This window comes from Eretmochelys imbricata, chromosome 23, assembly GCF_965152235.1.
Source record: "Eretmochelys imbricata isolate rEreImb1 chromosome 23, rEreImb1.hap1, whole genome shotgun sequence".
Taxonomy (NCBI): domain Eukaryota; kingdom Metazoa; phylum Chordata; order Testudines; family Cheloniidae; genus Eretmochelys; species Eretmochelys imbricata.
The window spans coordinates 3,363,901-3,379,425 of NC_135594.1; the positions used below are offsets into that span (position 1 = coordinate 3,363,901).

The 15,525-nt window shown below is 53.3% G+C and overlaps 1 protein-coding gene across 3 annotated transcripts in view; it reads left to right on the forward strand.

Moving 5' to 3' along the window:
* Positions 1-15,525, forward strand: part of PAK4 (p21 (RAC1) activated kinase 4) — an 89,594-nt gene that overhangs the window by 61,085 nt on the left and 12,984 nt on the right. For all 3 annotated transcript variants that reach the window (XR_013348659.1, XM_077840697.1, XM_077840698.1), the window contains exons 2-3: positions 375-598; positions 14,816-15,511. Coding sequence is in view for 2 of the 3 variants with exons in the window: in XM_077840697.1 (XP_077696823.1) it covers positions 395-598; positions 14,816-15,511 (900 nt within the window). In the remaining variant the exon portion in view is untranslated. The remainder of the gene's footprint in view (positions 1-374; positions 599-14,815; positions 15,512-15,525) is intronic.

Below are 15,525 nucleotides of genomic sequence, written 5' to 3' on the forward strand. Positions count from 1 at the left end.
GTGTGCCTCTCTGGGGATAGTATTTAATAGCCTCTTGAGGCTTGATACTCAAATGCTTTGTGATGGTTCTGGCGGAGGACGTGAGAGACGTGCAAATCACCATCTCTTGTCTGTTGTAGAAGAGCATCCCTGTCTGGAAAGGGAGTTGGTGAAAAGGTATCGAGGTGCTATGCGGTGACAGAATTCTAAATCCTGTCTGATTGTATTTAGCTTGCCATGTGGTCCCTGATGGGTGATCTGAGTGTTCTACCATACGGTCACCTTCTGTTATGTGAAGGAGCTTGATTTTTGTAGCCTCCCGTGATTCTTGGGCAGTTCCATGGTGGTAAGTGCTCCCCTTCCTCCTTGACATTTATTTTTCATTCCCGTCTCAGGTCTTTTAGCCAACCTCACCATGTTCAGCAAGAAGAAGAAACGCGTTGAGATCTCTGCTCCCTCAAACTTTGAGCACCGGGTCCACACTGGGTATGACCAACAAGAGCAGAAGTTCACTGGTCTGCCAAGGCAATGGCAGGGCATCATCGAGGAGTCGGCAAAGAGACCCAAGCCACTGGTGGATCCCGTGTTCATCACGGCTATTCAACATGGCTCACAAAAGGTAGGTGGTCTGGTGAACCTTCATGTGGGGTCTGGTTTCTGCAAGAGCAAAGGGAGTTCTAGTGAATGAGGCCAGGTTGAGAGACCCTATAGTCCCTCCTTTCCCTAACAGATCAATGGTCTGTCAAGGGACATCCATATCTAGGGGTTCATACTTGTAGCACAGAAATAACACCTCTACAGGACCCAGGCACCTGCACTCGTAGCTTCAAGAAGTGCCACGTTGGCAGCCCTGAAGGAGAAGAAAAGCTTGGCCAGGGGCAATTTGTTCTCCTCTTTTACATTTTTGGGGTGCCAGTTTGGCCAAGTAACATGGCAACTTGTTCTCCACAGCCCATTCAGTGTTTCTCCACCTCTCTCCTCAGGCTGCCAGCGAGGGTGCAGGTTTCAACAGCATCTTTATGTGCATGATGCCCTGTCTTCTTACTAGGAACAGAACAAACTCCCACCAAATTGCCTCTTGCTAGTCACCGAGAGCCATCGGTGGTCCCCAACGTGGGTGGATTTAAGCTATTAGGGCCAAAGGCTCTGTATTCCCTTCCCTGGGCCCCCTGGTCCTCCTGGTTCAATGGCGAGTTTAAAAATGTGTGAAGGGAAACACAAGTATTAAACGGCATTTACCCCTCTTGCATCCCACTCATTTCCCCTTTCCCAGTGTTTGTCTTTTCCATCATTCCTGTCCTTTAAACTTTGACTGTGGCTTGTCCATTTGCTTGAGTCAGGAAGACCCAGGATCTGGAAATCGCTGCTGCTTCCACGCTAACCCTAATTAATTCTTTCTAAACCTCTCCAGGTGAATGTGTCTACATGGAGCATTAGCCCTGAGCGGGGCGAACTTGCCTGCTAGGGCAGGGGCACAAAGGCTCTAGTATTTGGGTCCGCTAGTCTTTTGCTGCGTGTTTTCGTGCACTGTCTCCCCTGGGCACATGAATGCTCATAAAAAAGGAAACCTTTTGAAGTGGGTAAGGCACGGGAAGCAAGCCATTTAAAGGCCAGCCTGGAAACCAGAAATAGCTACATCTAAGACTCCGAGGTGTGTGTGTGTGTGGGAGGGATGGCGAAAGCTTGGTAACCTTGAATCCGTCAATTTCCGGGAGTATACAGAAGTCTTGCAATGACTGAGCTTGCATCTCAAACCTATGAGTGGGGAATTAGAAGTTCCCAAAGGTACACTGGAGAAGACTGATCGAGAGCCTTAAATGTCACCGAAGAGGATTTCCTGTGGCGTATGGAACTGAATGTGCTACCAGTTCAATCACTAATGATGGGATGGGTAGTTGGGGGTGAGTGGGAATGCTGGGGGATAGGGGCCATTGTTGGCTAGTAGCCGTAGAGCAGGACTTGGCGTCGGGGAGCGAAGTCGAGTCCCAGCTCTGCTACTGACTTGCCACGTGACCTTGAACTAATCACTTAAAGATCTGTCCCTCAATTATAGGGAGGAGGTTTTAAAAAAAACAAAACGGGGGAGGTAGGCAGACTCACCTTTTTAAAGCACTTTAGATATGTAGGTTAAAAAGTGCCGAGTTCCGGCAATGAGGGAGGTTGCCGGTAAAGACAAGCCTGTCATTTCATGCTCTTTTTGGCTATGTTTAAACAGCCCTCTGCATATATTCATTACAGATGGCCAGACTGGTTTTTATGCCATGTTTTGTGCCTTCCCTTCAGCAGCAAGTTGCAGAGAGTGTGATGTCTGAGGGGAGCGGGAGTCGAAGCAAGGACTAGGGAGTTCAACAGATGTCAATGTCCCGCCTCAACGGAATCCAACTCCAGCTAGGAGGACAGAGAGTCTTGTGGTGAGAGCACTAGCTGGGCTGAGAGAGACCTGGGTTCAATTTCTGCTCCTCCACAGCTGTCCTGTGAGATCTCTCTGTGCCTTGGTTTCACACCTGTAAAAGGGGGATCTTTGCAGATTCCTTCCTAGCAGGGTGTTGAGGATAAACGTTAGAGATTGTGAGGGGCTCAGATATGGGGGCCAGGTAAGCACTGTAGACCGAAGTTCTCACTACTTCCAAAAAGTCCTTACTCAGAAGACCGCATGCTGGACACTTGCAGGAGCTACCTTGCGTTGCTTTGAGATGACATGGTAGCTCAAAGTCCAGCGCCACTCGGGACCCAGCCCTCAGGTTTTCTCTGAAGCAGTTTGTGTGCTGATTTGCGATCTTCCCAGGAGCAGCCCTCACTTGGACGGTGCTTGGAAGTAGAACTGTTTTAAAACCGGAGGCAATTGCTGGGATCAGTCGTTAAATCAATGGGAATAGAAAGTGCTTGGCACCTTGCAGATTAGGCCTAGATGGATGAAGGTGTGTTAATGGTATTAAATGTGACGCTTCCGGGAGGTACCCAGCAGTGGGAGGCACCTTGCTACCACCTGCCCTGAGCGTGAGAGAGCTCGCAGCACTTAGGTTATAGCGACAACACATAAAAGTTTATTTAAGAGAGTCTAGAGATTCAAATGATCTCAAGTAGAAGGATAGGAAACAAATGTTTTCCGATAAACTAAAACCGTAACATGCATTCTAAAGCCTAGACGTACTTAACAAGGTACTCTCCTGTCTCATGAAGTATTGCTCACGAGTGTTTTCCAGGCAGGCAGGCAGGCTGTGATCCCTTTTCCATGACACAAGCTATGCTGTCAGCTTGTCTCTTCGGGGAAGGATTCTGTGGGTCTCTGTGCAATCCCAGATATATCAAACCAGTCCTTTGATCTTCCTTCATAAACCAGACACTGTCCTGCTGTGTTCCTTCCTCTAGATTCTGCTGTCTCTTATGGATTTAGCAATTTAGATTAGCTGGTGGCTTAATATGAAAATAGACTTACATTGTGAGAGAGACAAAGACTAGCCAGAGAGAGAGAATTGTCTACTCTCCCCTGCCTGAACCCTCCCCTACCTAGTGACCAGCCTTTAACACCAAGGCTCCAAGAACATAGCTTGCAGTAAATTACTACTTTTGGAATATTATTTGTATACACCCTTGGCAATGGCTATGACAACTGGCTCTTGGCAGAGACCTCACATGCCACCCTTGGGGGAGTTGCTGTCCATATACTTGACCCAGGGGATGCCTGTAAAACTCTCTGTGCTTGTTAGCACATAAAGAGGTACAGACTCCATTTCCAGTGATACCTTTCTCTTTCGGAAGCCAGTGCTGTTCTTCCAGAAGGGGGGAGGTTACAGCCACTCGTCCAACCTGTGTCCCTTCTGCCCCCATCCCGACCTGCCTGAGTGCTCCGGCATTTTGATCTTTTGGACACCAGCATCCTTCTGTGGTAAACAATTCAGTGTAGTAGCAGCAGAAGTTTTGAAGCTAAAAAGAATTAGATGAGTCCATGGGGGATAGGTCCATCAGCGGCTATTAGCCAGGATGGGCAGGGACGGTGTCCCTCGCCTCTGTTTGCCAGAAGCTGGGAATGGGCGACGGGATGGATTGCTTGGTGATTCCCTCTTCTGTTTATGCCCTCTGGGGCACCTGGCACTGGCGACTGTCGGAAGACAGGAGACTGGGCTAGATGGACCTTTGGTCTGACCCAGTCTGGCCGTTCTTATGTTCTTAAGCTTGCATTCCTGCAGGGCCGGCCAGCCTTGCTCCCTCGGCTCGTCCACTTTAAACCACGAAGCAGCCTTTAATAATGGTGTGGTGGAACTGCTCCGAACGCTCTTGAAGTCTTGTGCTCGAGCGGCTTTACAAACAGCCCTTGGCCTCGCAGCGCTGGCTCTGTCCGAAGGGCTGAAAACGGACGCTTGTTCTCGCCTTGCTCGTAGGACTCTGTGCCTGCGTGAGTCTTCCATCCTATCAATCCGCAAAGTGCTTCGGCTGAGCCACAGACCACGCGCAGGAATTGCAGCGCCCGCATTCAGCAGTGGCCGTCCCGCGGCCCCCGAGCGGAATCCTGCTGCTGCTTTGAGTTACCGTAGCACCTACGGGCCCCAGTCACAGAGCTCCTTGGCACTGTGCAAACGGAGCCAAAGGACAGTGCCTACCCCGAGGAGCTTACAATCTAAGGCCAGAGACAGACAGGGGAGCACAAGGAAACAATGAGAGAGTCTTGGTCAGGATGACTGGCTGTGGTCTCAGTGCTGGGACCGCTGGGGTGATGGATTTGCATCGCTGTCGCTGCTTTCCAGTAGCTTTCAGGGCCCGCCTCTCCCGCTAACCTCCTCATGAGGGCAGGCTGCGCAGCACATGGCAGGGTCAGGCCTGTGGAGACAGCCTGTGAAGCAAGGTCTCGTGTAATCCCTTGCCAAGGTGTCACGGGGCGAGACCTAAGGTAGGGATGGCGACTCTCCCTGCTGGGGAGGATCCGTACGGAATCCGTGCCGGCAAACCAGAACCCGAAGGGCAAGCGGGATCTCTTTCCATGGACGCTCAACCGGATGCTTGCAGCACTGGCTCAGCCAGCATGGGGAACTGCGGAGCCGGGGGTGTGACCGAGAGGAGGGAGGGAGGGGAGTCACACTCCCTAGGGGAATCAATTGCAGCAAGGGGTGGAGGGAGAATTGCTTGGACTGGGGAATTACTTGATCCCCTTCCACACCAAGCAGTACTAATTTGGTTCTGGCTCTGCGCCACCGTCTTCCACCTGCTCTGATCTGCTGAGCTCAGCAGCAGGGGAATCCTGAGCGGGATTGGTGTTTGCCCTGCGTGAGTTGCTGTGGCAACAGGGGAAGAAAAAGCAGGGATTATAAGACACAAACAGGTTGAGCTGAGCTAATTTTGTGGCGGAAGCGAAGATATTCCCCTCCGCCCCTTCATTTAACATGACTGGGTGGAAAAAGGGAGTTGCGGGAGCCTGCCTTTCACTGAAATCCCTTCTTCGCTTAACAGGGGGCCCTCTTCCCCCCTCCTCCCATGGGTTAGTAGGGATCCCACCCCCTCAATAGCACTGGAACATGATCTCTTTGTCCCCGGTTCCGCGGCTCTGACCTGGAAGGTCGTCTGTGATTCCTGCCCTGCTAGCCCGCCGCTTAAATCAAGGAAAGTGGCCCGCTGTCTGCTAAGAATGTAGCTGGGGGCTACCCCTTCTCTGTAACTGCATGGACAGCGTCGCTTGATGGAAGCGTATTAAGCAGCCCCAGCAGATGAGAGACCTAAGTCGGGCAACCTCCAAGTACCAGCCGCTCTGGGTGCGAGTTTTGAACAGGGCCATCAACCGGCACCGAAACTGGTGCCAGTCAGCGCAGGGGTTTGGAAGGGGAAAACAAGAGACGACCTATGGATCTGTGTGTCCCGGAGCTCCGTTCCCACAAGCCCGTGGGAGCGCTGTGCGGGAGGGTGGGCAGTGGCTGTGGGTGCCCAACCTGACGGTCCGTTTACATGACACTGGGGAGGTGCTCAATGCTGTTTGACAATTACGGTCCTTTCACAGAGGCCCGAAATCCCTAATTGCTGCAAACTCTTCTCTTGAGCCGCCTGATGGAGACCCTCCTTCCTGATGTCTCTGCAGAACCCTTTGATCAGTCTGATTTTTATCTGACATCGTTGGGTCCTCCCCACCCTGTCCCCTTTCTCCTGCACCAGGCTGGGGATGGTTTTTGTTTTGTGGGCTGCAGGCATGAAAGCTCTGCCCTCCTGCATACGCTGCAGACTGAGCTAAAAATAAAACCCCGTCGAGACGGAAGAGGAAACAGCCCTGTTTTTTTTCGGGTCGTAGGGGCTGCTCCACCTTGTAATTTTTGCAGAGAAAATTGCCAGTTACCATGCAGGAAGAGTGTTTTTTCATAGCACCCTGGGCTTCTTCCCAGAGCAATGAAGAGCCGCATGGAAAGCGGTGGGCATGGCTGCCATATCTTGGTGACTCTGTGGACTGGGGGAGTGCTGTGAATCTGTCCCTGCTGAGATCTTCTCTGCAGCCTCTTGTTCTGCTACCGCAGACCAGGGAAGGCCACCATCAATCAGTGCTTTCCCCTAGTTTGTCTGGTGCAGCTCTGTCATGTCCGGCTCCGATCTCACATGCTAAGCAAAGGCCTGCTGGGCCAGCAGCACGTGGATGGGAGACCTCCAAGGAAGCTGAACCTAGGGATTGCAGCAAGTGGCGTCAGTGTTTGAGGGGGCACGTTCCCCGAAGCGACCTGTGGGAGTGTAGTAATAGGTGGAGCTCCTCCCTCTGGCTTGGTGCTGACCCCAGTGGCTTGGAATAAACGTAGAGCTTTTTGAATGTATTATTTGTATTGTCATAGAGCCCCGTCAGGGGCCAGGCCTCGACCGGGCCAGGCACGAAATGGCTCTTAGACGGAATGCTTGGGCAGTGTTATGCCGTTCTCCCACCCCAGGGTGGCTGCATTTCAGTGGTGGGTGAGGCACATGCTGTTCCTAGAGCGCTTGGGATCCTTTATCCTGGAAGATGTCATCCAATTACTGACTTGTGACCAAGATGTACTTATTGGAGCCCAGCAGCAGAGGGGGCTACTAGCAGCAATGCCCGCTATTGATCTGTTGTTACCGCAAGCTACTTGTTTGGGAAAGGAGGACGTAAGACCCTTGAGACGCACACGTGGCGAGCAGTTAGTATTCCAGTTTCCAAGTAATGGGGAAACCGAGGCACGGGGGGGGGCAGTGACTTGACTAAGGCCGTGCAGTGGGTCAGTGGCAGAGCCAGCACTAGAATTCAGCTCTCCTGTTTCTATTCCTGCGGTCTGACCACTGGATATGCTGCTGCCGTATTCCCTGATAGGGCTGGGATTTGCAACTTTTAAGTCTGTGACCAACAAATTAGCCAAAAACTTCTCCTGTGAGACCCACCATGTCCCACAATCCTTTGCACCCACAAAGCTTTGTGGGATTTGGGCCACCGTATGACTTTTGGGTGTGGTGGCAGGGCAAGGTAGAGGATTGTTTGATTTTTCTCTTGCTTGTAGCCCAGTATAACATGGTGAGGTGGCATGTTTTAGGACCCTGCCTAGGAATGCCAGGACTCTTCTGCCAGGTCACCTTAATGTCAGGTGCTAAACACTTCATGAAGATGCCGGGGTCTTGTTAGCGCTGGCCTAGGATATCAGTGGGTTGGTGTGTCCCTCTCTGAGACAGAGGGAACTAAGGGCAGGAATGTGGGAGTCTGGCAGAGAAAACCCTTGGAACAGCAGACCTTCAGGGAGTTTGCCTTTATTGTTAAAGATCAAGGCAAACTCCCCAAAGGGGCTGAGTTTGGAGCGGGGTGTCTTTGTGCACGCTCTGTTTGGAGCAGCGTGGGAACTCCGCCTGCTTACGCTTGGCTCCAAATTCTATTTTTCTGCCTCCTTTCTAGTTCTTCCCCTTCGCCCTGCTGCATTCTTGTGCTGGCATTATGCCCTTACCTCTCCTCTGCTGGCTTAGGGGAGCGTGCATCCTCTTAACGAGGCTGGGGGTCAATGACGTGCCCAGGGTTACACTAGTTTCGACTTGGAAACTCGCGAGTCAGTGGCAGAAGTGGGTCAGGTCTTGGGAGTCCAGATCCCAGTACTTTCTGCGTAATCTCTGGTTCTTCCATCCACAAGGTGGCTGGCTGAAAGCTGGCTGCATTGTATTTGCAGAGCAGAGGGTCACACAGTGTTTGGCTCTCATTCAGCTGGGCCTTTGGGTTTCCTCTGAACTTCTGGGTTAGGTGTGAAGGGGCTTGGAATGCATTTGATGATTCGCGTCGAGCCATCTCTCCCGCGTGGGGAGGGAGAGCCTGCCCGTGTGGGGACGCTGGGTGGATTTGTAGGAGCTGAAGAGTTGGATTCGGGGTAGCTTATGAGTTTGTTGGTAAATTCACTTGGGTATTGTTTGCTGGCTGAGTTCAAACTGTTCCATTGCCGCATGGGATGTGGTGAGGCTGGCTCTGATGTAGTGGCCAATTGCTGACTATCTCTGGCATCTGTTGCCTGTCTTCATGTACGAAGCAACCACCTTACTCCCATCCTCTGAGCTCCCCCCAACTTCCCTTCGACGTAGGATCTGGTGGGAAATTGCCATCCTTGGGAGTTCATAAAGTCCCCTCTCTACCCCTCCGCGTAGTCTCCCTGCTGGGGTATGGGAGAGCCTTCTCTGTAGCACGTGTGGATCAGCTTCCCTGTACTCATCCCCTGCCTCACTCTCCAGCTTTATTTGAAATCTGTTGGAGGCCTGTTATCTCTGATTCCCCTTTGGCTTAAACTGGTGTCAATTGATAGTAACACCTTGATTTCATTGGAGGTGCACTGGCTGCTTACTCCTGTAAGTAGAGAGTCAGGAGACTCCTGCTGATGTTTGCAGTTCAGTCATAGACTATAGGCCCAGAGGGAGGCTGAGATCAACTTGTCTTGACCTCCTGTGCAACCCAAGCCAGAGACCTGCCCCAAATAATTCATGTTTGAACTGGAGCAGACCTCTTAGGAAAACAGCCATGATGGAGAGTCCACCACAAGCCCTGGTAAGTTGTTCCAATGGTTAATTACTCTCTTTGTTAAAAAAAACATGCACCTTATTTTTGGCCTGGATTTGTCTTGCTTCAATTCCTAGGCACTGGATCTTATTAGACCTTTGTCTGCAAGATTGAAGACCCCACCAACCCTGATATTCTATGATTTTTCGTCTCCCATGTGTAGGTATGTGTAGACTGTGATCAAGTCATTCTTTACCCTTCTCTTTGTTAAGCTAACTAGATTGAGATCCTAGAGTCTCACTACAAGGCTGGTTTTCCAATCCTTGAATCATTCTGGTCGCTCTCTGGCCCTCCGTAGTTTATGAATGTCCTTCTTGAACTGTGGATCCCTGAATACACCTTCCAGCAGCCGTCGCACCAGTGCCAAATACAGTAACTTCCCTACTTGAGAGTCCTCTCTTTCTACATCCCTTTTGGCCACAGTATCACCCCAGGAGCTCGTCCAATTATCCACCTTGTCCTCCAAGTCTAGTTTAGCTGACGGTATTAGGATTCATCATCATGGCAAGTCCCAGAGGGCCATAGTAGTCTCATTGCAAATCAAGCGGCCCTCTGGTTCGATCTCCAAGTAGGACCTTAAGGCAGCCTGTCTGTCAGTTTGTCCTTCATTGGGAGACTTCTCAAGCTGCCGAAGCTTTTGGCGTTTGCGTAATCACTGGCCCTGTGGCGGCATTCCTCCATAAACACGCTCAGGAATTCGTCCTCTTCCATCCTGGTCTGTCCGAACCAAGGGAGCTGCTGAAACTGAACAAGTGGTGTTGCTGGGTTTGGCTGTGGGTATCCTCATTGCTAATCTTGTCCTGGCACTTACTGTGGAGAGACAATCAATCCAGCATTCCTCGGCTTTCCTCAGTGCCCACGGCTCATGGCCGTGCGATAGAGTTGGCATAACTGTGTGCAGTTCTGTAGGTCCTTCGCTTGGTATTGCGACGTCCCCACAGAGACTGCTGATGGGCATGAAACATGACAGCAGCTGCTGCCCCGACATGAGTGCCCGCATCTTTTTTGAGCACTGTCTTCCAGTGTCCTCAAGTATTGATGCTGTTGGCTGCTTGACGGCAATGGTAATCCTTCATACACAACACCATAAATATCATAAATGGCCAGACAGATAATGGGTCTCTTCCCCACAGGGCCTTTGAGCAGAAGGTATTGGTGCAGGCGGAGAAGAATGTAGCTATTGAGAACTTGTTCAGCCGTTTTGAGGTTGGCCAGGGAAGGCCTACTTGAGATGGGGGAAAGGGCCAGGCATTTGGTCAGACTCAACTCTGTTCTTCATTGCCAGGGACCTCCTCTGAACCTTTCACCTCCGTTTCCCCAGCGCTCTACAAGACTGGGTCCATTTCTTCAGAGCACAGCCCTAGCTTGGCTGCCCTCTTAGTCAAATCTCTTTGCTGTGGTGAAAGAGTCTTCCTAGGCCCGCGGACTCTTAAGGAGCAGTTTCATCTTTCATCTGCATCCAAAGCCGCTTTCCCTGGCAGCGTGGGACTCAAGCTTTTGCGGCTGGGGTTGCTTGGATGAGATTCAGCTGCTCTGGCTGGAGGCTTGCATGTCAGCCACTAGGCAACCATGCGCTCTGCGTGAAAGACGCGACACAGTATAAATCTGTGTGCTGTGCAGGCAGAGGCTTGGAGCAAACTCCCGTGTATTGATCTTGCTGGGGAGCAGCTTTGAGGATGGCCTGCGGTGCTCTGGGGGTGATGGCGATGGTGTGGTGGGGGACGGGAGGCGGGTTGCCGCACTGCTCTGCAACAGATGCTTAAAAATAAACCCTGTTGTCATTCCGTGTGTGACACTGCCCCCATAAATTACCCAGTGCTGTCAATCACCCCCCCAATCTCTCTCTCTCTCCCCCCCCACACACAGTTGCTGAAAGCAGGGCTGCGGGCAGAGAGAGGGCAGGCGGGAGCTGCCTGTGAGAGCCATGAAGAGGACTGCAGCAGTGTGCAGTGAAGGCAGAAGGAGGGAGCAGGCACCTTCGCAGGACATGACTCCCATCACGCTGATCCGTTCCTTAAGTGCTTTTTGGATTCCAAGGCTATATAACCACTTGACTGGGGTCCTGGGGATGTGGTCTGGGTGACTAGAACTTATAACCTCTCCCTTTGCTTTGCCGCCGTTTCCGCACCATAGCAGAGGCAGGTACAGCCAGGACACGTACAAGAAAAGACAGTACAGTCTACAAATAGTCTCAATTTTCTTTTGGGCCTCCTGATCTGAGGTGGCACCTTCTTACTTTTCTGGAGACCAAAGGATCATGGCAACCTGAGTCAGCCGCTGTGCAGGAACCTCAGGGTGTAGGACTCTGGTCTTACAGATCTCTAGATTCACAAGGGAAGGAAGTCCTCGGGGAGTGGCTAGAGCAAGGTCTGTGATTGGACACTCAAATATTCCTGGATTGAGGAGGAGGAAGTAGTTAAAAGTCAGGACACCGGTGTTCTATTCCCCAGGTGCCCTTGGGCAAGCCTCTTCATCGCTCTGTGCCTCAGTTCCTAATCTAGAAAAAGGAGTGTGTTTTTCTTCCACCCATGTTCCATCATAGAATCATAGCATCTCAGGGTTGGAAGGGGCCTCAGGAGGTCATCGAGTCCAACCCCCTGCTCAAAGCAGGACCAACCCCAACTAGATTGAGTTAGATTGTGAGCTGTTCGGGGCAGGGACTGTGTGACCACATGCACAAAGGGCCCCTGATCTCAGCTGAGGCCTGAAAGGACTGTTCTCCTACAATCGCAGCTTTCTTTAGGATTTAACTCGTTAACGCCTGGACAGTGCCCTGATGAGTATTTGAGAGAGCGAGAGAGAGAAGCCAAGGAGTGTGCCACCCCCTAGCTAGGACCAAGCATTCCTTCCCACATCCCCACTCTTGCTTCGATCACGCCTGCTCCTGCCTCAGCAAACTCCCTCTCAGTATTATCACTTTCTACTGCTGCCGTTCTTGTACGCAGCTTCTAACCTGGTTAATAAAGTCTTGGGGTGTCCGATGCCTCCGGTGCTGGGGGAGGGGCCTGGCCAGCCCATGCTGACTGGGGGCAGGAAGGGAAACGTATGCAGCGACTTGCACGCTCTGGCCTCAAAACCTTCCCTGTTTGAAAGGCTTTCCCGGGAGTTACTGGCATCAAGTGGGCTCACAAGGGGTTACAAATGCAACAGTCCCTGCATGCATTTCCAGTGATCCCAGAGGCCCTGGCACGGGCAGATCGCTGGAGGATGTGGGCCGCCAAGTAATAAACGGCCTAAATTATTCCACCCCTCCTCTTACCTCTCTTAAATGGAGTCCTGCCGAGAGCCTGCTGCAGCTGGATGTCGGCCAGGCCCCCCTTGGAGGAGAGAGCCCCTCCCTCTGCACACTTTGTTAATCGGCATGTTGGTAGCAAAACCAAGGCCCCTCCACCGAGACGTGAGCCAAGGCCCTCAAATGAAATCCCCCGAGCCTGCTGGGGCTCCAGCCCTGAGGCGAAGCGGCCCTCGGATCTTCCCTAACGAGTTGGGGATTCCTCTGGCAGAAGGGCCCTTGACCTCGCTGGGAGTCTTGCCCCGCAGCCTTGAGGCCCTGTGTCGTGCAGCGTGTCTTCCTGCATGCATGCAGGGTTTCGTGCAGTACAGAGATGGGGTGGGGGAAACAGGGGCATAGGCCAGGGAGAAAGGAGTTGTGTCCTTAGCTGAGATTTCAGATGGGACGGAGAGGCGGAGAGATACAGGAAGGCTGCTCTTGGTAGCTGCTGCTGCAAGGAGGAAAACTCTTGTGGCGAGGGGTTGGGCTGCATGGGGCTGGTGAAGCAGCTGCCTGTAGGCAAGCAGAGTTGGAGATGGGCAGAGAGAAGGCTGAGCCGGAGCTTTGCAAAGGAGGGAGAAGAGCTTGGCACAGGGCAGCCCAGGGTGTTGGCGGTGGAGGTGTTTTGTGCTCCCTGGGATGCAGGAGAGTGAAGAAGTGTAAACCAGCAACGGGAGGGAGGGGCGAGGCTCAACTCTCTGCCGAGTGGCTTAAAACTCAATTGCCAGGAGGCTTTATAATCTGTGATCCCAAGAATTCTGGCCGTGGGGCGTCTGGTGACTACAGTCCAAAGCGACTCTGCTTCTGGCCTGTAGTAGCAATTCTTCGCGTTCCTCTCCCCCCTTCCCTCTGAGGGTCATCCAGGGCTGTGCAAATAGCTTCATAGCGCCCCCTCTTTAACAAGGTGAGAGGATCCCCATCCTCTAGACACCAGCTCTCTTGCACGGGGCACGCCGCGGCTTTGAGCAGAACCCAGGGGTCCTGACTTGAGGCCCCTGCCATTGCCACTAACTGCACCACCCTCTCGGCACGCCAGGCTGGGGGACCTGAAAGCAACTGCAGGTAACGAGCAGAGATGCAACTGCTCTGCTCCGGCTTCTGCATTCCGCTTCTTCTCTTCTCCCACACGGTAGCCGCTGCTGATTGCAAGCCCTCGACGCTGCACGTGGGATTCGGGCACCAGATGAGCCGTTGTGGAGATGGTTCTGACCTGAGCTTGGACGCGACTGGCGGTTGTATGAAGGCTGTCTCTATTACAGACCCTGCTCGCCTCTTTGGCCGCACGGGTGGAGTTTCTCTCGCCTCCCCCCTCTTTCTTTCCCTAACTAGCTTCCTGGCGGGGCCATGACGGGTCCCCCTGCTGTAGCCGCGAGCGGGGTGGTTTTGTTTGGGATGACCGCAGGTTCGGTTGTACTCGCACCTACCCAGGGCCGGGTTGTGCTAGACACCTCACGCAGAAGTATCTACAGCCCCGGCCACAAATTGCTGACGGATCCAGGGATCTTTTATCCTTTCTGCTGTAGAAGGTCGGGGCTCTGACCTGCTACCTCCCACAAGCCTGCTGTCACGTACGCCTCTGCTTGCTGCACCTTGAGCCAGACCTGTGGCACCATCTGCTCTTTCAGCCCTGGGCTCACGCACAGCTCTGCCTCCAGGCCCGATCTGCTCCGCCCTAGGGCGGCTCAACCAAATGTCACTTGTCCTGAGTTACGTGGGGTCTGCGGGTGGTTGTGGCGACGTTTTCGATGTGCACCGGCCAGTTCGTTTTGTCAGCAAACTACAAACCCGCTCAGATTGGGCCGAGGCACGGGCTGCGGTTTTGTAATTGCTGCGTGTCCCTGCGTGATCAGACAGGCGAGCAAGGCCTTCTGTTTCATAATGGTGGGGTGCACAGAAACCTGCAGCCCATGCGAAGCGTCTGCCTCGCCTGGCTGGAGTTGGTAAGGCAGGGCAGCCAGGTGAGACCAGGAGGACTGAGCCATCATCAGACACAGGTGGAGGCGGGGAAAAGTCACGTCCTGCATAAATGGGCAGAGATCACGGCATTTAAATAAAACACGTTCCCATTGGAGGTGGGGTTGGGAGCGTTAAACTCCTCAGGCTTTTCTAACCTGCAGAGAAAAGACATCAGTCAATGTTGCAAGGAAGGATGTAAAATCCCCCAGCCTAGCGGCTGACTGGCTCAGAGGCAGGCTCAGATCTGTCCCGGGTTAGCAGCGAGCTCTGCGGTGACTCCTGTCTGAGATGAGCTGGTGGGGATCTCCTCTCAGGCCATAGCAGGCACCATGCCCATGAGCAGTGCCTTTGCTGGCATAGCAGAGAGGCCAGGGGGATAGGACTGGAGGCTATGCAGGTTGAGGGTGCGTGGAGGCGTGTGCTTGAACTGGTAGACGTTAAGAACCTGCCCCTCGTTTGTCCCTGTTGGTGTGTCTCGCAGTTGAGCCGTGTAGCTGCCACCACGCGCGTGTCATGTTCACCACCAGTCGTTTCATTTTCCTTTTTTTTTCTTTTCTGTGTGTCTGTGTTTTTTTTTTTTCCACCCCCCCCCCCATCCCATGTGCTGCGCGAAGACCATCGTGCGGGGAAACAAAACCGCCAAGGACGGCTCCCTGACCTGGCTGCTGGATGAGTTTGAGAACATGTCGGTGTCCCGCTCCAACTCGCTGCGCCGGGACAGTCCCCCCTTCCAGCCCCACCGTGACCAGCTCTTCCACGAGAACGGCCTCAACGAGGGGCCGGCCAAAGCCCGGCCCCTCGAGGACAGGAATAAGGACCACAAGGAGAGGAGTCGCCATGAAGCCAGGAACGAGCTGGATCGGGACAGGGAGAGGAAACGGGACAGGGAGGAGACCCGGGCCCACCCACAGCAGCCCCGAGGGCAGGAGCCCAGCGGCAAATCCACCAAGCACCCTGGCGGCAGGCCGCCCCCTCCTGAGTACCACAAGCCCGCTAAGGAGGGCAGGCCCAGAGCCCATGACCGGGATGGAAGGCGGGACTACCCGGTGGAGAGGGACTACAGCGAGCCGGCCGACCGTGTGGTCAGGAGGGATCGCCATGACGCCTCCGACAAGAGACCCAAGTCCACGTACACCGGGGAGAAAAGCCCGCAATCCCCGCGGGACAAACGCCCGCTCTCCGGGCCCAATATCCGGACTCCAAACATCCCCGTCTCCGAAGGGGTGATGAAGACAGCTCAGCAGACCGGCCGGCCTTTTAATACGTATCCACGAGCTGAGACTGACCCTGTCAGGGGCACAGGTTCTCAGGTAAAGGTTCCCCC